The 20333-nt window shown below is 50.2% G+C and overlaps 2 protein-coding genes across 2 annotated transcripts; one reads left to right on the top strand and one right to left on the bottom strand.

The window, feature by feature from the left end:
• The first annotated feature begins 1881 nt into the window (after positions 1 to 1881).
• LOC106864955 (derlin-2) lies at positions 1882 to 6605 on the top strand. Its single transcript, XM_014894742.2, has 7 exons — positions 1882 to 2027; positions 2143 to 2208; positions 2828 to 2901; positions 3342 to 3435; positions 4743 to 4938; positions 5377 to 5467; positions 5994 to 6605. Exons 1-7 carry the CDS (start codon positions 1935 to 1937, stop codon positions 6106 to 6108), a joined length of 729 nt encoding a protein of 242 aa, XP_014750228.1. The 5' UTR covers positions 1882 to 1934; the 3' UTR covers positions 6109 to 6605.
• Positions 6606 to 9006: 2401 nt separating this feature from the next.
• Positions 9007 to 20090, bottom strand: SMARCB1 (SWI/SNF related BAF chromatin remodeling complex subunit B1). Its single transcript, XM_014894741.2, has 10 exons — positions 19849 to 20090; positions 18193 to 18304; positions 17514 to 17543; positions 16900 to 17029; positions 16191 to 16328; positions 15389 to 15516; positions 14742 to 14908; positions 14116 to 14306; positions 10274 to 10405; positions 9007 to 9378 (listed from the first exon to the last, which is right to left on the bottom strand). The coding sequence occupies exons 1-10, from the start codon at positions 19939 to 19941 to the stop codon at positions 9339 to 9341; spliced, it is 1161 nt and encodes a 386-aa protein (XP_014750227.1). The 5' UTR covers positions 19942 to 20090; the 3' UTR covers positions 9007 to 9338.
• Between the last annotated feature and the right edge of the window lie 243 nt (positions 20091 to 20333).

The raw sequence follows: 20333 nt of genomic DNA on the forward strand, positions 1-20333 counted from the left end.
GGGCCTGTTTCCAGCAGAGAGGCTCCCAATATTCATCTCCCAGCCTTGGTTCAATTAAGGAAGGGACAGAAATAAGGGTGCCTGAATTCAGCTTCAGGCAGCAAGAGCAGATAGGAAGCCTCTAATTCTCCATCCAAAGTAACAGGACACTTATTAATTTATTTCACTTATTATTCACTTACTGACTCTCAGTTCTTCCACTCAGTTCCCCATTCTGCTGGGTTGGGAGCTCTGTGGCATGCTGGAGGGCTGAGCTGCAGCTGGAACAGCCACATGAATAAGAGCAGTCCTTTGCAGAGCTCCTGGCCCCATGAATTTCCCTGCAATTTCATCTCTTCTCAACTGCCAGAGCTCCCACAACCATCCCAGCTCCACCTGGAGTCTGTGTCCACACAGCCAGGCCTATTGACAGTTTGGGCTCCAAGTTCCTGGCTCAACTCTTTCCCAGCATCCCTAACTCAGCTCCTCCTTCTCCCCCAGCCACACCAGAGGTGCTCTCAGCACCCAGGGCACTCAGGAGCCCATTCTCTGCTCTGACAGACCCCACTGGTCTCTTGTCTTCTCCCCTCTCTCCCCCTTTATGTTGCTTTACCTTCATGTCTCATCATCTTCCGTCTGGGTTTTGTATTTCATCAAAGGCCAGTCAGGGTGGAGGTGGTGGAGGACACAAAGACTCCCTTCCCCCTCGGTAATTTCGTTTCCCATTAACCGGGGGTTTAAAGGGAAATCTCAGGGCTCATTAAGGCTGTGATGACAGCTTAACCCTCTCCAGCACAAACCCACCACCAGCCCCATTCCTCGTCTGAGTAACATTAGAGCCGGCGGCTGAGCAGGGCAGACAGGTCTGGGAAGCACGGTGAGCAGGAGAGAGGAGGATCCTCTCCTGTGAGTGGAGACGGTGCCAGCTGTCGCTCAGGAGCGGAGTGTGCGGGACAGGCGGGCAGCAGCGACACTGCTCCCTGCCCGGGGCTGGGGCCGCTCCGGCCGCTCCTGCTGCCACCGCACTTTGCTCGGTTCCTTCCAGAGACCCGGACAGCCCGCTGCGATCCAGGAGGCAGGAGAGTTCCAGCAGGAATTACTGAAATCCCCAAGCGCTTTGTGCCTTAGTGAATACGAGACCCGGCTGAGGCGGCGGCACCGCCCGGTTCTCCCGGCCCGGCCCAGCGGGGGACAGCGCGCTGCCAGCTCCGGCTCTCGGGGGACACTGCGGGGCCGCGGCTCAGAGCACCGCGGCTCCCTCGGCCGGGCAGGAGCCGGGAGGAGGCTTCCCGGCCGGGCAGGTCACTGTCATTGTCGCTGTCCCTGTCATTGTCGCTGTCCCTGTCGCTGTCATTGTCGCTGTCACTGTCTCTATCGCTGTCGCTGTCCCTGTCGCCGTCGCTCTCCCTGTGCCTGTCCCTATCCCTGTCCCTGTCACTGTCCCTGTCATTGTCCCCTGTCCCTGTCATTGTCCCCTGTCCCTCTCTGTCGTTGTGCCTGTCACTGTCCCTATCCTTGTCTGTCCCTGTCCCCATCGCTGTCGCTATCCCTATCGCTGTCCTGTCCCTGTCACTCCCTGTCGCTGTCGCTGTCCCTGTCGCTCTCCCTGCCTCTGTCGCTGTCCCTGTCGCTCTCCCTGCCTCTGTCGCTGTCCCTGTCCCTGTCCCTGTCCCTGTCTGTCCCTGTCCCGGTCCCGGTCGCTGTCCCACCCATCCCCGCTGTTCCGCCGTCCCGCCCCGCCGGTTCCCGCCCCCGTCCCTCGTGCCCCGCCCCCGCCGCTCTCGTTTCGGATTGGCTGAGGCCGCGAATCGGGGCCATGAGGCGCGCTCCCATTGGCCAGCGCGCGCCGCCTGTCGCGCGGGGATTGGCCGGGCGCTGCCCGCGGGGGCGGGGCGTGCGGCGGCGCGGAGGGGGGCGTTAAAGGCGCCGCGTCGGGCGGGCGGAGCGGCGCGGCCATGGCGTACCAGGGCTTCGCGCAGGAGTACCTGGGCATGCCGGCCGTGACCCGCGCCTACACCACCGCCTGCGTGCTCACCACCGCCGCCGTGGTGAGCGGGGGCCGGGGCGGGGGGCCGGGCCCCGGGGGGCTGCGGGGCGGGAGCCGGGAGCCGGGGCTGGCCGAGGGCAGCGGGTGATGGCAGCTGCTCTGCCTGTCTCCCACAGCAGCTGGAGTTCATCACCCCCTTCCAGCTGTACTTCAACCCCGACCTCATCTTCAGGAAATTCCAGGTGAGGCCTTGCTCGGGGATTGGGGCCGCTGTTGCGGGGAGGGGTGTGTGTGGCAGCCGGGCCCGGGGTGTCCCGCTCCCCGGGGTGGCCGGGCCGTGCTGTGTCATCCCAAGGGCTCCTTTCCCTCTGCCCCAGCCTGCCCTGAGTGCTGCGGGCAGCTCAGCACCCGGCGTCCCTTCTTGGCACCTGCGTGCAGAGAGCTCCTTGCAGCCTTCACTGCCACACACCATCTTGGCTCTCCTTTTTCCCTTGACTCAAAACCCATCTCTGCCTTCTCTGTTACACCGTGTGTGGCAGCTGCTGTCGGGCTGGTTGGAGAGGGCTTTGTTGTAGAGAGGCGTGAAAAGTAATTGGTTTGGCTCTGGGTGCTGAATTGTGGCTGTTTGTCTTCTCCAGAAGAGTAGAGAAATCTTTTCCGTACCTGGAAAGGTGAGATGCTCTGATGTATCAGAGTATCATGTGAGGAGGTCCCACTGGAGGGTGGAGCAGCTGGGGTGGTTCTGAAGGGACAGGTGCATGACTGAGCGTTCCCTGAGGACGGTGGGATGGGCTGCTCTACATATGATGAGGAGACACCTCTGTCCACCTCCTTTTCTCTCTCCTCTCTCTTCTCTTTCAGATATGGAGGCTGATCACCAACTTCCTCTTTTTTGGGCCCCTGGGATTCAGTTTCTTTTTCAACATGATATTTCTGTATCCTTTGGTCTTAGTGAAGTTCTCTGCTCCCATTTTGACTTAGATGCAACTCCCCCCATCCATCATCCTCCCTAGCATGGCTTGTCTTGGCAGCACTCTAGGGCTGTGGGTTCTTTTCAATTGTAGCTGAGCCCCTCCTGCCCCTCCATCTGTGCTTGCTGAGGGCAGACCCTGCCAAAAGAGAAGCTGGCACTGCTGCTGCTGTGGCTCTTGCTGGAGAGCAGTGCCCATTCCTGGGGTGAGCTCTGGCTGAAGCACAGCAGGTGCCTCTTTCTTTTCATGGGGTCACTGGTGAAGTTTGCACTGTTCTGCTCTGGGCTTGCACACCTGGCTGATCCTCCTGGGATGTTGTTTCCCGGGAAGTCCTGCTGTGGGGAACAGAGTGACCAGCTGTTAATTTCCTATACTGCAACCCCTCCGTTCTCTCCTGCTCTCAGGTACAGGTACTGCCGCATGCTCGAAGAAGGCTCCTTCCGTGGAAGGACGGCTGACTTTGTCTTCATGTTCCTCTTTGGAGGGTTTCTCATGACAGTATCCTTTTGAGTTGGTTGAGGCTCATGGCTGTGTCCTGAGATGCTGTGGGTAGTGCAGGGCTTGTCTGCTACCTCTGGTAGTGCTGTGGAGCAGGTGCCTGTGTGCTGAGCAGCACAGCTGCTTTAGGAACCTCTTTGTGCCCCAGGCCTGCCAGGCTCACGCTGAGCCATGTGCTGCAGGGGCAGCTTCTGGCTGTATGGCACAGCTTGTGCTCCTTGTCTTTCCCACCCTTGGCTTGGCCTGTGCTTCGTCCAGTGTGTTTAGAGGAGAGAAAAGCTGCCTGTGATTGTGCTGATGCCCCTGGCAAGGGGCTGGGCTGCCTCATGCCTGAAGAGGACACGTGGCAGAGTGCCTGGGAAGCTCAGCCTGAAAGGAGGCCACGTGTTCTGCTGCAAGAACCTGTCCAGCTGTGACAGGGCCACTGACTGAGCTCTGGTGAGTGCAGCCTGGCTGTGACTGCGTGAGGCTGGCTCAGGACAAAGGCAAGAACGTGGAGCCACGAGGACAAGGAGTGGGTTCCCACATAGTCCATTGCCAGCACATCAGGCAGTGTGAGCCCAGAGCCTGCAGCCTGTCAGCAGCTGCAGGTGCCATCACACAGCTGAAGTTGTTTTCACAATACAGTAATATGATGGGGAAATTTATTTCCCTCCCAAGCATAGACCTTCTCTGAATATCTTCTGCTGTCTTATGCAGATGGCTCAGAGCACTGCTGTCCCCAGGGAGCTCTGCATGAAGCTGTGTGACCCATTAGAATCCAGGTGGCTGCAGCAGCCACGTGCTTGGCCAGAGGTGGATTTGGAGTCCAACTACAACAAGGGCAGGAGAAATGTTTGCCTTTCTCTGTCTCCCTGTGCTCTGAAGAAGACTGTGAATTCCAAGAGCCATCTCACTGCTGAACTTCTGTAGAAGGAAGATACTGGATGTGAGCTAGTTGTTAAGATATGCCACTGTCTCAAGTGCTGTAAGATTGAAAGCCCTTCTTTGAAGGTCATTTTGATGTTCATTTTTCAAAGGTGACTGTAGAGCTCTCTGGTCTCTGATGGTTGTAGACATCAGCTTAAGGAATGAGCAAACCATGTGCACTCTAGAGTGTCGTGTTCTGGGGTGGCATGGAGGGAGATGTGTGTGGGGACAGTGGTGGTCAGTATATCTCAGCCAGGAAAGGCTTGGTGACATGGGCAGTGTGTTGGAAGGCTGTGATCAGCTGCCTCTGGTTTGGCTTTCCTGTCCCAAAGCACCCTGTGCTGCCTGGAGGAGGTGCACAGTGTGTGTGTGTTTTTCCTTGACTCGGTAGCTCCCAGCTGTTTGGACTCTTTGCCAGCCTGTTTTTCCTGGGCCAGGCTTTCACCATCATGCTGGTGTATGTGTGGAGTCGCAGGAACCCTTACATCCGCATGAACTTCTTTGGGCTTCTTAACTTCCAAGCCCCCTTCCTGCCCTGGGTCCTGATGGGATTCTCTCTGCTCCTAGGCAACTCCATCATCATTGATTTGCTGGGTAAGTCAAAGCTGGTGGGTGATAGGAACAAGGGCACCTTGCAGCCACAGCACTTTCTCATAGGTGCTACTGGGACACTGGCACCTTTCCTTGGTTCCACCTGACCCAAAATGTTGAGTTTCCTAAAGTGAGCCGGCTGGATTTCTGGGGGGCTGGGCTCGGGCCTGGGCTTTTGTTTGTGACCTGCTTTTTGGTGTGTCTGTGTTTGGGTGTGGTGAGCTGTGACACTGCTGTGTCTGGTCTGGGTGTGTGATGCTGCCCTCAGGCTAATGGGCTGCCTGGGTGCTGGTCACAGCAAACTGCAGCATCCCTGGCTCTGCAGGGAGCTGGATGTGGGCACACAGCTGAGGCCTTCTTAAGAGTTTTGCCCAGCACTTCTGGTTCAGCTGGCAAAGGAGTCACCGCTGTGCCTGACCTTGGTGGCATCTCTCTCCCCAGGGATTGCAGTGGGTCATATCTATTATTTCTTGGAAGATGTTTTCCCCAATCAGCCTGGAGGAAAGAAGTTGCTGTTAACCCCTAGCTTTCTGTAAGTAAAGTTGATTCTTTCTGGGCTTTACTGTGGGCTTTCTCAACCTGATCACTTCCATAGCCAACTGTGACCAAAAGAGGGAACTGCCTGCTGACAGCACCTCAGCTCCACAGGTCATGCCCTTGCTGCATTATTTGCAAATTATATAAATGTGTACAGGACCCACACAGCAGCTGCTGCTACCTGCAGCTTTGCTAGTAGAAGAGTCTGCTTACTGCTTGTGGAAATGCTAGATGGAGGCAGGATATTTTCTGATGTATTTCTGTAGTTCAAGAAAGCAGAGTATGTTCTGCTTTGTGCACTGGCAGTCAAATCTGACTTAGTGATGAAGAAAGGAGCTACTGTCATCACTGTGTGTCAACAGGGCTGAGTAAAAGAGTGGTTGGTGATGGTCAATGGTGGCTGTGGCTGCCAGCCAAGCCCCACAGAGGGCCAGGGTGTTCCTAGGAGGGCTGGGGGCTTGTCATCCTCAGCTGAGTTTGCTAACCTGCATGCCTGGTGGGATGGGCGTGTCCCTTGCCAGGAAGATGGTTTTTGACACACCTGAAGAGGATCCCAATTACAACCCTCTCCCTGAGGATCGTCCAGAACACCAGCCTAGAGACCAAGACCAGAACGAGCAGCAGCACCCACAGTAACATGGGGGACTTCTTCATGTAGCCAGAGTCCTCTCTTCTGGCTGGACTTTTGCTGTGGCCCAGAGATCCTACTGGAATAACACCAGTTGCCATTCTGATGTGTAGTGTGTCGCTGTTTGTGTGGGTAACCCATCTTCCCCTTGTACAAAGTGGATCCACAGAGCTTTGCACACAGGAACTGCTGGATGCTTACAGAGGTGTTCTAGGCACAGGGGCTGAAGCTGTGATGGCTCCTCAGTTACCTGGTGTGGAATAAGCACCAAATGGGGTGTTAAACCAATTCGTCCTTCTCCTGTAAATGACTTGCTGTGTGCCAGGTCACTCTTAAGACTAATGCACCTGGCCCTCACTGTTGTGGGACCTCTTTGTGGGCTTTCAATGAAGTAGTTCTGTACCATGGTAGAATGCAGCTCAGCCTCTTTCTTTCCTTTATATCCCCCACTCCTTTTCTGGTGGTTGTTTCCAAAGAGTCTTTACATTAAAGTCTTTATTTTTCAGTTGTGTGTCCATTTCTGCCAGGGGCAGAGGTAGAAATTCATCAGAAATTTGCTCAAAACTTCCAGGCTTGGGATTTTCTTTTCTGGTGGGCAAGGCAGAGTTCAGGCTAGCTGGAAGATGTCCTTTCCCTCTTCTCAGCAGGGCTGCAGAGTATGAGGAGTGTGGGGGATGTCTAATTGGATAAAGGGGTGTCTGGGAAAGGACAAAGGGACTGAGCTGGACACTTGATCCAGGCAGTGGCTGGCAGCAGCACTTGACACTGGTAATAAAGGCTGTCTACACCTGAATGTAATCCCACTCTTGTTGAATTTTTCAGTTCTGAAACTTACACAGCTGAGTTTCAGGGGAAAACTAAACAAGCTCGTCCCTACCCTGGCACCTGTATGAAATAGATCTGATCATTCTTGCACGTACAGTACACACTGTGCTTGTACCTGGCCTCAAACACACCTTGTATCTACAACAGCTCACTCCTACCAGTGCTGACTGCTCAAACTTGCAAACCCCCACCAAACTATGAAATGTGGGTAACCAGCATCTGATGAAGCACACACACAACCCACCCCCACCCTCCCCTGTGCTCTTCCAATATAACACTTTATCAAAAATCAGACCTGATTGTAACAAGCTCCTTTGCTGCACTTTTGCTTCCCTCTACAGAGAGGATGAGAGGCCTGTACAGGTGGTCATTTGTTCTAGAAGATACAGTGCTGTAAGGGCTAAGCAGTGTCAGTTGCTGGGTGCTTTGCTCGTGTTAGCTAATGCTAACAGAGCTGGGGTTTCAGTCTCCCTAGAAGGAGTTTGTCTTTAAAGTCTGCAGATTTTCTCTTTTAAATTGCCTGAAATGGGGCTTTGTAAATGTAAAAGTTGGGCTGTGCTTTTAGGGTACCAGATTAACCCAAGGAATTGAGATTGGAGAGCAAGAAAGCTGCTCCTGGCTGTTCCCCATAGTGCTAATGCTAAAGAAAGCTGGCTGAAGTTCCCATCTTTCTGGGCTTGGTCCCTCCACAGTCCTGCTTTGTCCCTGGCTGCTTCAAGGACAATTTGTACAGCCTCTCTGGCCTTGAGAAGCAGAGAGGTGCTGCAGTCCTTGTGTGCCTGTACCTCACTGTGAACTTGAGGATTACAAATCACAAACTTCACAGCAATTAAAAAAACTGCACCACAGATGCTAATTTAAGGCTATAGCAGTTTCACACATATTTTACTTGAATTCCCTGAAGAGACTGCTGGCAGAAGTCACATAACAAAGGAAGGCTGAAGTGTTCTCAAGAAGGCTTGGAGTTTTTATGTCCATGAGCCAAAACGTGTTTTACATAGGAGGCTAAGATGCAGCAGCAATCCCAGTTTTGTCTTACTTGCTCATATAACCTTTCAACCTCTCTAATATGAAGGAATGCATGGAGTACCACTCTAGCACAGGAGCCTAGGATAAGACTGAATAATATTATTACTAAATTGCAAGTTTTCAGTTTCTGCAGACTAACATCTGGAAAAATTTTCCTCCCACCCAGGAATCAGAACTGTCTCTGTTATTACTCAAGTCTAATCATGATAAATTAAGGCCAGAAGGTGTTTTTTGACTGTGCTAGCAGGGTGGGTGGATCAGCAAAGATCATAAAACTTATGGCTTTATCATAAAGCCTTAACATAACTGTCAGGCTGCCAGCAAATTCTGCCTTGCTTGCAACACTCATCAGTTTTGGCAGTAAATGGTAGGAACTCTTATCACAGAGATGGAGTACCTCAACAGCAAGACAGATTCTAATTCGTTTGTAAGCAAGCTTGGATTTTTCCTTAAATCTCACTTCAGTGGATTCTGGTTTTAGAAAGACAGGTTGTTTTTCAGGTTGCAGTGCTAAGGGCACTCATGACACCCACTTTGCTTTGAGTGCTCTGTGCTGGCAGTGTTGTGCTGACAGTGACCACAGCAAAGGCACTGCCTGCAGAGAACTTTCAGTCTCAGTGACTAGAGGCTTTACCTGCTGTACCAATGCAGAGACTGTGCTGTTTTCCAGATGCAGTCTTCACAGAAAAACAGGGTTCACCACACACCAGGCTGACATCTGACAGAAAAGTTTGTGATTTCAGTTAAACTGTTCTACCCTGTTGAGTAAACCAGCTGAACACCTCCCCGAGTTCATTACAGACTGTGCCAAGTCTAGTAACAGACTAAGCCTTAGAGAATTGTTTGCTGCTCCTAGTTCTAAGTCTCCTTCTCACCTTCCCCTGCACCAAAAGGTTTTGGGCTGTTTAAAAAGCACCCAGGAAAACAGAATGCATGTGAATGTTCAGCACTATACCCAAAAGCATTAATATTAGGCCCTGGTATGCTCAGTTACCAGAACAGCACAAAACATGCTGAGATTCACTTTTCATTCAAACTTACTGAACTCAACCTACATTGTATGCATTCCTTTTATTTAAAAAGTTGTCCTAATAGTGCACATTGCACCTATACAAAAGAATCTTTACACTGTCCACACACAGGCATACAAGGGCTCCAACACCTGCCACAGGTCTCAGCTAGGTCACGCTGCTCCCACAGCATTCCTGGAACGTGGCATTGGGCTGGAGGGGGTGGGACTGACATCAGCAGTACTGGGAACTTGTGGCAAGTGGAATGTATGTCCCCTTCAGAGACAGAAAGACCCCTGCCAATTCTAGATCCATCTGGGGAGAGGAATAGGGATAAAGTCTGTAGGAAGAGCACCAGTGTCACAACAGGAAGGTTACCAGGCTGGAGCAGTATTGGCCAGACGTCTCATGCGCCTGCAGGAGAGAGAGAGGCACAGTAAGTGCATGGTACAGACATGGCAGGTTTTACCAAAACTGCTTCTGGGGAGGCTGCCACAGCTTTGTCAGCTCTGTAGACAGGTTTATTCCTGGACAGAACTCAGTGATAAGGCAGAGACACTATTTTCACTAAGAGCTGTTAAGGTACTTTTGCTCTTTAACTTGGGTTGAACCAACTGCTACTGTAAACTCTTCAGTCAGCCATAGCTGATATACAAAATGACTGTGCTACTGTTAATCAGCAGTTAAAAAAACATCCTGGGAAAGAGCTGAGCCAGTATATTTACTGTTTCCATTGCTACAGTGTAACTTTTGGAGAGATACTAGCCATTCATTTATATCTGCCAGGAAAAATTTCATCAAGTGGGTGCACGCTCTCAACTGCTTGTCAAACATCACTTAGCAGGTCTCTGGTGGGCAGATCTCCTGGAAGCACACAGTGCTCCCCATGCTGGCAAACAGGCTGGCATCAGTCAGGCTGGAGCTGGGAGTTTGCCCATTGCTACATCAAATTGAACTTTACACTACATAAAAAGCAGCTTTGTGGCAGGATTCTAGGGAGCATGACAGTGCACGAAACTCCCAATATGTTTGATTCATGCCTTCCTATACAAACAGTCCTCTGGACAAGCAAAGAGGAAAATAAAAAAATGGGTTAAAAAAAAGGAAGCTTTGCTGCAAGCAGGAGATGGTAAAGTAGACATTTTGATGTTTGCAGAGGAAGGTGCTAACAGTTGAATACCCTGAAGCTAAAGTTGTGAGCAAAGCTGACATCCTGCCAGCTGGCTCTGAGCAGGGAAAGGTAAACATCAAAGCCTGGAAATTCTGCCAAGGGACAGGCCAAGAGAACTGTCCAAAGTAGTGACAGTACCGTGTGTTTCTGTCCTGGTCTCTGATCTTCTTCTCCATCTCAGCGTCTGTGAGGGTTTCCAGGAGAGGGCACCACTGGTCAGCGTCCCCCGTGTTGCGAATTGCGATCTCCACAGTCGGCAAAGGATTCTCGCTGCAGGGCAGGGCAACAAAGCAACACCATCAGTGGGCCCAGAGCACTCCCCTGGGTCACCCGCCCGGGGACAAGCACAGGGACAACAGAGCATCATTTACAATGTTTCAGGCTTCAGCATTCCCTCTGCTCTCCGCTCAGTACAGCCTGGTTCCCTGAAGTTCCCCACAGGCTCCTGGGTACACCCTTGTGGAACCTGAACTTTCTGGGAAAGCAGCTACACCCATCTGCAGCCACCACTGGAGAGGGATTTGTGCTGCACCTGTAATTCTTTCACACACAAGCTGTTACATCTCTGGCTGGCAGGGCTGAACCCCAACAGGCACAGCTCATCCCAGTCCATTAGTCCTGGGATGCTTCTCCCAGCACAGCCTGGAGCTGGGACTGTTCCCAGGGCTCCCTGTCCAGCCTTGCTGCTCTGCAGCTCTGACTTCCTAGCTGTAGTTTGCCTAGCACACCCCTGACAGCTCTTCCCTGGCAAAAGTCTGCCTTTCTTGGGAGCCACACACTGGAAAGAGCAGTCTTTTAGGACCTGCTGTTGCAACCAGAAGCCGTGGCTAACAAGCAATCAAACAGCAGGCTGTGCCCCAAATCACAAGATCTGTTCCTCAGAGATTCCTCTGCCCTGACCAGCTGTATTATCACATGCATGAAATATTTACTGCTTCACTAGCTGCTTTTCAGTAAAAGTCAACAGGAATTGACCAAGAGTAGCTTCCCAAATATTGACAGTGGAGCCGGAAGCCCAGCATAAATATAGAGGAGCCTCGGAATGTAAATGTTTGCTTTGAATTCTCAAAAGTGGCTCAGGCTGAGCTGCAGAAGTGTGTGTGAGAGGAGCCCTGGGACAGGTGTGCACACACATCCGGCCCCCTCCCCAGGGACATGCACCCCAACACAGGATTTCAGCACTCACAGGCAGCCTCTCATTCCCTCAGGAAAGAACTCAAATTCTAATCATCATGGGAACACACAACATCTGCATCAAAGCTAATAATCTAAATTAACAAGGCTTCAGAGTAATGCTACCATGAAGAATTAATCCAGAGCCTTTGGTATCCGATCCAGGGAGGAAGCTTTAATCAAATCTACTTCCAGCACTGCTGACATCCACTAAACAACACTCAAACCCAGGAATTTCATCTTAGTCCTAGAATGCCACACATTCCAGGCAAAATTAGATATTAACTGGGGTTTTGTTAGTGATAGCATGATCTCTACCTCGCTACACTTAACACTGAGCATTAAATGGGGGATGGAAAGCTGGACTCATGCATAACCTAACTGCAAGGCAACTCAGATACCACATTTCTGTAGCAAAGAATCAGAGAGAAACTGAAAAATCCTTCCTCATCTCCCAGCCTCTACAGTAAGACAGCTCCTCCTCCACTGTTTTTTCCTGATGAGGAGGAAAGTGCTCAGGCTCCTGGCCTCTGGCAGGAGTGTCAGGGGCACACCAACACAGCAGGGAGATGTCATCTTGTGGAAAGGTGACTCCTCAGGCACAAGGGTTTGGTGAGTGGGAGAACCTGAGCCATCACTCAGGTCCCAAAGGCAGAACTGGTGCTGCCACCAGAAACACTCAGCATGCAGGAGGGAACATCACAGCACACCCTGCCCCCGAAAATCCCACAGGCAGCAGTTCCCTGTCTGCCTCCAGTCCTGCCCTGCCACTGCACTTCAGGCTTTCCTTGTTTTGCACAGAGCAGCCCAGCTGAAAAGAAGTGCCCTGGCTTTCATCAACTAAAAGACAGTTTCACCTCTCCCTCAGATGATTAAGAGGCACATGACTTCTCAAACCCCCAATCCCTTGAGATATTAAGGTTCTTTTGATACATCTAAAGCAGACCCTTTTTCCTTACATCAATGGAATGATGTTGGAGCAACCACCACTCCTGTGGTTTGGAAATTCAGGAACTAACCAACCACAGAACCCAAATATCATTAATCACTGTAAGGTTTCAAAAATACTCCTTTGCTAGAAGAAAAAAGGGAAGAGGAGGACATGTTTGTACTATGACAAAAAAACGAGGTTTCAATTAGGTGTTTTCTCTCTGAACAGCTCATGTCTATGTACTTTGTTCTGTTGGGGTTTTTTTAGTTTTTGTTCTCCCTCTTGCAATAATACCACAGTCTAAAGAAGGCCTGAAATTTGCCTGTTTGAACTACCCCTAAAAAAAAGCAACCTTCAGTACCATGGCCCAATGTGTTTTTAGAGAGAACAGTGTGAAGCTGGCATTAACATCAGCCTGGGCAGTGCTGACTAAACTTTACTTGCTGCAAATTCCAGCTACTGAGCAGAAGCAAAGGGAGAAATGAATCCCACTCCCCAGAGTCAACACACACATGGATCACTTTGTTGGATATCTGCAATACATAGAGAAGCACAGGAAGGAAGGACAGACACTTCACTGCAGGCCACAATACAGACAGTGCTGCAGCACAACATGTATCAGGTTCTCATCTACCACCCTGCAAGTTCCCATCACTTCTCAGGAATGCCCACCCACTGCTTTGTTGTTGTTGTTGTTGCTGGATGTAGTCCAAGCCAAAACTGCAAGTATCAGCCCGAAGTTGTAGAGGGAAAGGTAGAAGCCACCTCCCACCTTCCAAGGGACATCAGCAGGATGGACACACAATCTAATAATTTAATTCACATGTGCTAGAGGATCCCTTTCCATTTTCTAATATGATCACTCTGGGGATCACTTTAGAACCAGGCAGTTGCTGTAAAGACTGGCAGGATAAAAACTATACCCAGAGGAAGCAGAGTGAGACCAGTCAAAAGCAACTAGGCCAGAGCAGATCAGTGTTTATTTCTCACAGAAGGGTGACCAGACAGGAAACCTTTGGATGGAGCAGGGAGAAGGAGCAGAGCTCATGGCAGCAGCCAGCTTCCCCACAGTCTCCAGCTCCTCTTTACTCCCACTCCAACTACTGCCTGCCCTGCCTGAGGTAGGACAGGGCCAGGCACATTTCCCTGTGCTGCTTCCTTGAATCGACCCCTACAAAACTGGGGTCAACAGAACCATTCCCTCCTCTGCAAACACAGCATTTGCTGAACTCTTTAAACTTCCTTGACTGCCACCATGACCCGAGGTCACAAAACATCAGAGTGTACATTAAAGGACTGTTAGAGCTGCAGACTCAGCACTGTGCTGTGGATAACATCAGTGCAGGAACTCACCACAGAACGCTGCACAGCACAACTGGAAGCCATTTAGGAGACAAATTACAAAGCTGACTAATCAAACCTGAGACAATGCTGCATTCCAGCTGTGAGAAGGGCCTATGATCAACCCACCTCTAACATCAGCCTGGGTAGAGAGGTACAGTTTTCATCAGTCCAAGTTCAAAAAACCAAAGCTTGAAACAGTGGATGGCCCAAGTTAGGCAAAGGCAACAAAACAACAAATGTATCTGGGGCTCATCATGACCTTACATTAGAAGAGAGACTATCCCTGTTAGTTAATTCTGTCAGCAGAAGCTGACATTTCATCAATATTTGGTCCTAAAATGTATTAGACCCAACAGGAAAATATATTTAACCACAAGCACAAAAAACTTGTTAAGATGGACAGTGGGTGCAAGCTGTAAGGACTAATTTCAAACAAAACCTTCTGCATCAGGTCAGTTGTTTTAAGATCCTTTGAGGCAAATGGGCATGAAGTACAAGCACAGCCCAGAGGCAGACAGGGAGGTGGCAGTACCTGAAGGCATAGGTCTTCTGGTGCCAGCTCAGCTGTCCCCGGATGCTGTATGCAATAGTAGTGACAAACTCCCCGCCCAGGCCAAGCTCTGAGCACAGCTTCAAGGCAAACTTCTCTGGTGAGTTCTCCTTCTCTGACATGTCCCACTCAAACTGGTCTACGAGGGAGATGTTTCCTACATGGATGTTCAGCTGGAGATAAGAGGAGAAATAAGTTATTTGATTCCATTTTCACAAAGCTTTGCCAAAGGTAATTGAACTGTCGAGGCAGAGGCTGAGGAGAACAGAGCAGTAACTCCTGGTTCATCTGCAGAGTTCCTTCACTGAATCCTCAATTTCAGTAGCACAGAGACAACTCAGCATTGCTCACCAAGGTACAGCTCTTCCAAAAGATGGCAATGCTTCAACTGAACTATTTCATCATCTCAGAGGCTGGGCACATGGATGTTTAATCATCTATCACCTTGGTTCTGTTCTCAATACAAAGGACAAAGAGGAATCTGTTTGCAGGACTGGAATTAAGAGCTCCTTTGCTCTGAGGGAAGCTTTTGTACTCTTAGTCCCCCAATAACATAATCAGAGAAACCCAAATGGTTCAGCTCTCGTTCTGCTGCCCTGCTGTGTTACCTTAATAATAACTCGTTGGTCTGACTGATCTTCCAGGATGCTGTCAGTGGGGTAGGACTCGATCTGCTGTCGGATGGCAGATGCAATAGCAGGGACAAAGGTCAGAGGATTCAAATCCAGATCATCACAAAGAATCTCGGAGAACATTTCTGGGGTCATCAGCTTTTCTGTTACAGAACAAGAACAAACATTGTAAACTTCCTTAGAAATTAATGTCTGCTACTTACAGAACACACAAAATCCCACAGGGTGAGGCTACAGAGGGAATCCCAAATGCATTTTGCTTTTAAAAGGGTGTTCTGTACCAGGTCTGTAAGTATCTGACACACTGATACAGGGATTTCCAGCCTTCTTTACCTGCTCCATGGTATCCAGACAGTGTGGCCACAGAAGCCACAGCCATTAACCTCAGCTACCAGAGTACTCTCAGACCACTGAGCTGATGAACTGGCTCAGGAAAATCTGACTATATGTGTCCAGGAATGACTGCAACCCATGGAAGTGACAGAGCATTTGCTAAAAGATGCAAGCACTGAATACAGTCCAAAGTGGGAGAGCTTTAAAGCTTTTTCTGTATGGGGCAAGGACATTTGGAGATGGACACAACTTTATCTCTCCAGCTTCAGGAAACTCTCCTTGCTACATACCATTCATGTTCCACGTAAATGCATCTCGGAGTTTCTGCCCATCGATTTCCATATCAAGCCTGATTGGAACCAGAACCTCTGGCTGGGATGCATTCTCATGGATCACTGCTGGGTCATGGTCATCAAAGCTAAAATTGAGAGAAACAACACATGTATATGCACCAAGCACATGACACATCTGGCATCCATAGAGGGAAGGCAACATTTCTTGGAAGCAATCCCCACACTCCAACTCCCTGATCTGTCTATAGACAGACTCCTCAGTGCAAGCTTACAAGGCTGTGGTGACTAATACCAGTTTATCACCTTTTACTACATCTATCATAACACATTCCTGCAAATAAAACTAGGAAGTTTTCTAGGATCAGATTTATCTTGGTTGCCTTAACTTTTATAATGGAAAAAGTGTTAGTCGTGAGCTTCAGCAGCATTTTCCACTAAATAAACTAGATCAAAGTTACTGTTATATGTCAGTGAGAAGCAGCCTGTCCTTCACAAAAAGGGTCTGCAGGCTTCACAAATGACAACTGCTCAGCAAATCAGCAGGAAGTAGAAGGAGCTCATCAGGAAAAGAATGAACTATTTTCCTGACAAAAGGAAAGTCTGCTCCAAGCCATGGATGGCTACTGGAACGCAGAGCCTCAAGACACACAATTTAACTAAGAATCTCCAAGTTAATGTGCTGTAGGTCTTTTGTCAGCTGGGGATGAATCACAACATTACATGAACTCATCAGTACTACCCTGGCAGCATGTCATTTTGGTAACTATTCCCACTTTCCAGAAGCAGGAAGCTGTCTTACCACAGAGGGAATGTTCTCTTCTTGTCCCTGCCCATGCGGTTCCTGTTGATGGTTGTTGAGCACGGCACTGCATCCAGGTGATGGGAGCTGTTGGGCAGGGTGGGCACCCACTGGTTGTTCCTCTTTGCTTTCTGTTCTCTGAAGGAGACTGGATGTTAGCCTGCAGGCCCTCAGCACCACTGCTGCTACTTAAGAAATGGTGTAATTTAAAATTTTAAGTGCTATTACGAGTTCCTGCTATTTTATTCTGGAACCATCAACATTACTGTTCCACCAGGAACTCATGTTCCACAGCAGCCTCCCAGAAGGCCATTCCCCAGCTCACAAATATCCATCAGATATGAATCCAGGTGCACCTTTATAAATACTAGATTCATATTTGGATTTTCTGTCTATACTTTACAAAAGGACTGCTGAGAAATGCAAGGTCTCCAGAAGGCAGTATGTGCAGAGAGCGTTCTGTAAAACATCTGTTACAGATGGAATGCAGTAATTGCAAAAGAAGTTGTATCATCAAACACTTAGATTTTCCTTCCTGTTTTATATGAGCAGTAACCCAATCCTTACACTCTGGAGATCCCCATTTGCCCAGCACTGCAAATACTTAATGCAGACTGGCAAACAACCCCTGCACAACAGCTGGGCCTATGCAATTCCTCGTGCCTCCTGCCCAAGCAGCTCCCCTCTGAGCTCGGCCCTCGCTGGTTACCTGAGGTAGGTAGGAGGTTCTGTGCTGATAGACACTGCCTTGTACTTCTCATCATTTCCATCCAAGATCTCTTCCACTTCAGAGGCCTTCAGCAGCGTCACGCTAGTGGCTAATGTTGTATAGCCATGATCTATTACCAGGAAAGATGCAATAATTAACACAGAAAAGAGCTACATAGCACTGTAGCATTAATAGGCTACATAGTGACAAAGGCTCTCTGTCACTGCAGGAGGGACTAACACAGAGATACAAGTGTCCTTTGGGCTTCATCTTCTTGTAGATATCTACAAGGCCCAGCGAACAATCAACCCCCAGTGAACTTAAGGGCCGGAAACAGAGATGCAAGATCGATAGAAAAGCTGTTAGGACTTGGGAAAGGGGGAGAGACCTCAGGACAGCTCTTGCTGAATGACAGAGACCATCTGCATTGGAGAGTCCTGCTAAGGTTCTGAGAAAGAAGAGTTAGCCATGGGATAGGGAGGCACAATTAGGGCGACCACAGGGAGAGATCAGAGGAAGAGGATTAGACATTAATATTATTGTAATAGCACCAAAGGTCACAGTGGACATTCTTCCTCTAGCACAGCTAAGAATAACACACAGATGAGACTTACATCTTCGGGGACTGTGAGACCGCTGATTTTCTGTTGGGGGAAAAAAAAAGCAAGACGTCAGCAGGATACTTGGAGGAAAGAGACATAAGCCCAGAGTAAACCATTATTTTTATTATGCTTTAGTCTACAGAACATACAAGAAGTCATATTGCTAAGAAATTTAACTGCTTGCTATTAGTCCCTCAACAAAAACAATACCAATATTCTCCCTGTAGCAGTCACATCAGTAGCAACACATCACAAATTCTGGCAGGCACAAGCATCCAGTCCCTGCAAGAAGCAAAGTTAAGCAAAGATGCACATCTTCAATGGGGCATCCTTGCAACACTTCTGCCTATTTGACCAAAGACACAAAGACGCCCCTCTTAGTCTACAAAAAATCTCTTCAGAAATATTGTATTGATTTGGAGATGTGGCTTTTGCTTTGTGATGAATGTAGCCAACCCCAGGAACTCCATGATGGATGTTTCCATTTCAGAACGTTTTTGATCAGGTGATATTTGTTGCCAGGCTGAGCCAGGAGCCACCAGTGCCACTGTTGCAGGGTGCTCCATCATTAGGGCAATCTGAAGTGATTCATACAGCCCTCGAGGTGCACAAACTTCTGAATCTCCAGGAACAGTTTTTCAAGGCAAAACGTTCCATAGACATTACTGGGAATGTTTACCCATCTTCTCACCGTGTGAAGAGGCCACAATCTTCTTCCTTTCTTCCACCGTGGCCAGGCGCCTCCAGAGCGAGGGGTACCTCTTGTACAGGGAACCCCGGAACATGCGCAGGTAGTTTCCCACCTGCAAGAACAGAAGTGGAGATGTGCTATTCCATTCAGGAGGGTTTTAGCAGAAGCTGGAAGAATTTCAGCTCTTTTTAATGACAAGGAGGACCCCTTAAGAGGGTGTTTCTGTTGGGTTTTTGTGCTGTGTTTGGCATCAAATAGCACCGCGATTTTTCTGGCAATACAGAAAACAAATTTTTTAGCAGCACTTATTTCACTGGGGCTACCTTATTTCACTAGATCCAAAAAACCTCCCATCCACTGATAATAAGAAATTTAATAGGAAAACACCCCATTCATTTGCACGTATTTTTGAACAATCTACCCCTTCTTTACTTCAGTTTCCGTATCAATGTGCAACACTCAGCTGGAATTAAACTAAACCAGATACCCAGCTCTCTGACACGTAATTTTTACTTTGAACCTCCTCATCATCTAGACATTATTTGACTACAGCAAACGCCCAGAGACTTGTATTTTGTTTTAAACCCTTTAAACATCAAAAATGTGATTGCTGCTAATAGTCCTCTTTCAGATTTACTTACCATCAGTAAAGCAGTTCTGTTCTTCCTGGCATAAGAAGGCTCACCTGTACTGAAGGCTACAGCAGGCCTTGCTGAACAATGCAACTATTTCTAGACTCTGAAATCAAATTTTTAGACTGACAGGAGGCAGACTGCCACACAACAAGGTTTTTATTCCTTATATGAGAAGACTCTTTTTTGATCTCAGTTTTTAGCTGTATTTTTCACTCTACAGTGCTCATCAACAGACAGAAATTAATAGTGGACAAAAATGACAACCCTTTTCCTTCTCCATCTACCTGGTATGGCAATCTCACAGCTCAGCTGACTGCAGTTCCGGTTTGCCTTCAAACACTCAAAGGGGTGTTTAGCCCCTGCTCAACCTATAGAGCTGGCAGTTCAACTCAGCCAATAGTCTCTTTTCTGCATCAAGCTGGGGGTTACAGCATTTTTTCCTGTTTTCAGCTGTTTCCCTGGTGCTAAAGGGCCAGTGTTTCTTGCTCGAATAAGGCTCTTCCAGGGAGGCTCAACACCCTCTCAGCACGGAACAATGTCAGCACAGACACCGGGCTGCTAAAACCCTGCCCGCGGTGTTTGCTGACCAGGCTCTGCCGAGGCAGAAGGAGCTGCACTCCATGATTTCGGTGCTGCTCCTGAGCCCAAAGGCCCAGGTGTGGGATTCGCTGCCTCGCAGCATGTGAAATAACCCGAACCCCTCAACAACAAGTGTACAGAAATTCCCGGTGATCGGTGATTCCCAGGCTGCGAGCGGGCGAGGATCCGGCGCCCACGTACCCGTGCGGGTCCCCTGGGCCGCCCTCATGGGAGCGCTGATCCCCCCGTGCCCCCAGCACGGCTGAGGCCCTCGGGCAGCGCCCACCGGGGGCAGAGGGACCCGCGGGGCCGGAAAGGCCGATCCCCCCACGCCAGGCTTCTCCTCCGCCCCTCGCCCGCCCTGAGCGCAGCCCCCGCAGCCCCCGGCCCGGCTCCCGCAGCCCCCGGCCCGGCCCGGGCCCGGCTCCCGCCCGGGCCGCACCTCGGATCCGATCATGTAGAACTCGCCGTCCTCCTCCAGCTGGAACTTGACGGGCTTCTGCCCGAACGTCTTGCTCAGTGCCATCATCATCATCGCGGCGGGCAGCGGAGCGGGGCGGGGAGCGGAGCGCGGCCCGGCGGCGGCGGCAGCGACAAGGGCGGCAGCGCGGCCTAGTGCGGGCCCGCGGAGCGCATGCGGCGGGCGGGGCGAAGGAGGCACGGCCGGCACCGGGCTCGTAGAAAAGAGGCGGATTTTATTGTGGCGGGGCGGGACATAAATACACAAATACACACAGAGGGAGCACGGCGTGCTCCGCGCCCGCGGCTCCGGCCGTGGCAGCACCCCCAGAGCCGTGTCTGCGGCCGCGCACCCGGGAAGGGAAGGGATTGTTCGCAGCCCGGGGGTGTTTGGCGGAAGGCTGAGCAGGCACGGCGGGTGTGCGGTGCCAGCCCGGGCCGGGAGCGGCGGAACGAGAGCCATCAGTG

The sequence above is a fragment of the Sturnus vulgaris genome, chromosome 19, assembly GCF_052056855.1.
Source record: "Sturnus vulgaris isolate bStuVul1 chromosome 19, bStuVul1.hap1, whole genome shotgun sequence".
Lineage (NCBI taxonomy): Eukaryota > Metazoa > Chordata > Aves > Passeriformes > Sturnidae > Sturnus > Sturnus vulgaris.

What these genes read in the sequence shown, in the direction of transcription:
- LOC106864955 (XM_014894742.2), top strand. Translation starts at nt 1,935, where the DNA reads ATGGCGTACCAGGGCTTCGCGCAGGAGTACCTGGGCATGCCGGCCGTG. An exon ending in CATCATCATTGATTTGCTGG is followed by an intron (nt 4,939 to 5,376) that starts GTAAGTCAAAGC and finishes CTCTCTCCCCAG; the next exon opens with GGATTGCAGTGGGTCATATC. An exon ending in CTGTTAACCCCTAGCTTTCT is followed by an intron (nt 5,468 to 5,993) that starts GTAAGTAAAGTT and finishes GTCCCTTGCCAG; the next exon opens with GAAGATGGTTTTTGACACAC.
- SMARCB1 (XM_014894741.2), bottom strand. Translation starts at nt 19,941, where the DNA reads ATGATGATGATGGCACTGAGCAAGACGTTCGGGCAGAAGCCCGTCAAG. An exon ending in TCTACATGATCGGATCCGAG is followed by an intron (nt 18,305 to 19,848) that starts GTGCGGCCCGGG and finishes CTGTTCTTGCAG; the next exon opens with GTGGGAAACTACCTGCGCAT. An exon ending in GTCTCACAGTCCCCGAAGAT is followed by an intron (nt 17,030 to 17,513) that starts GTAAGTCTCATC and finishes TCCTGGTAATAG; the next exon opens with ATCATGGCTATACAACATTA.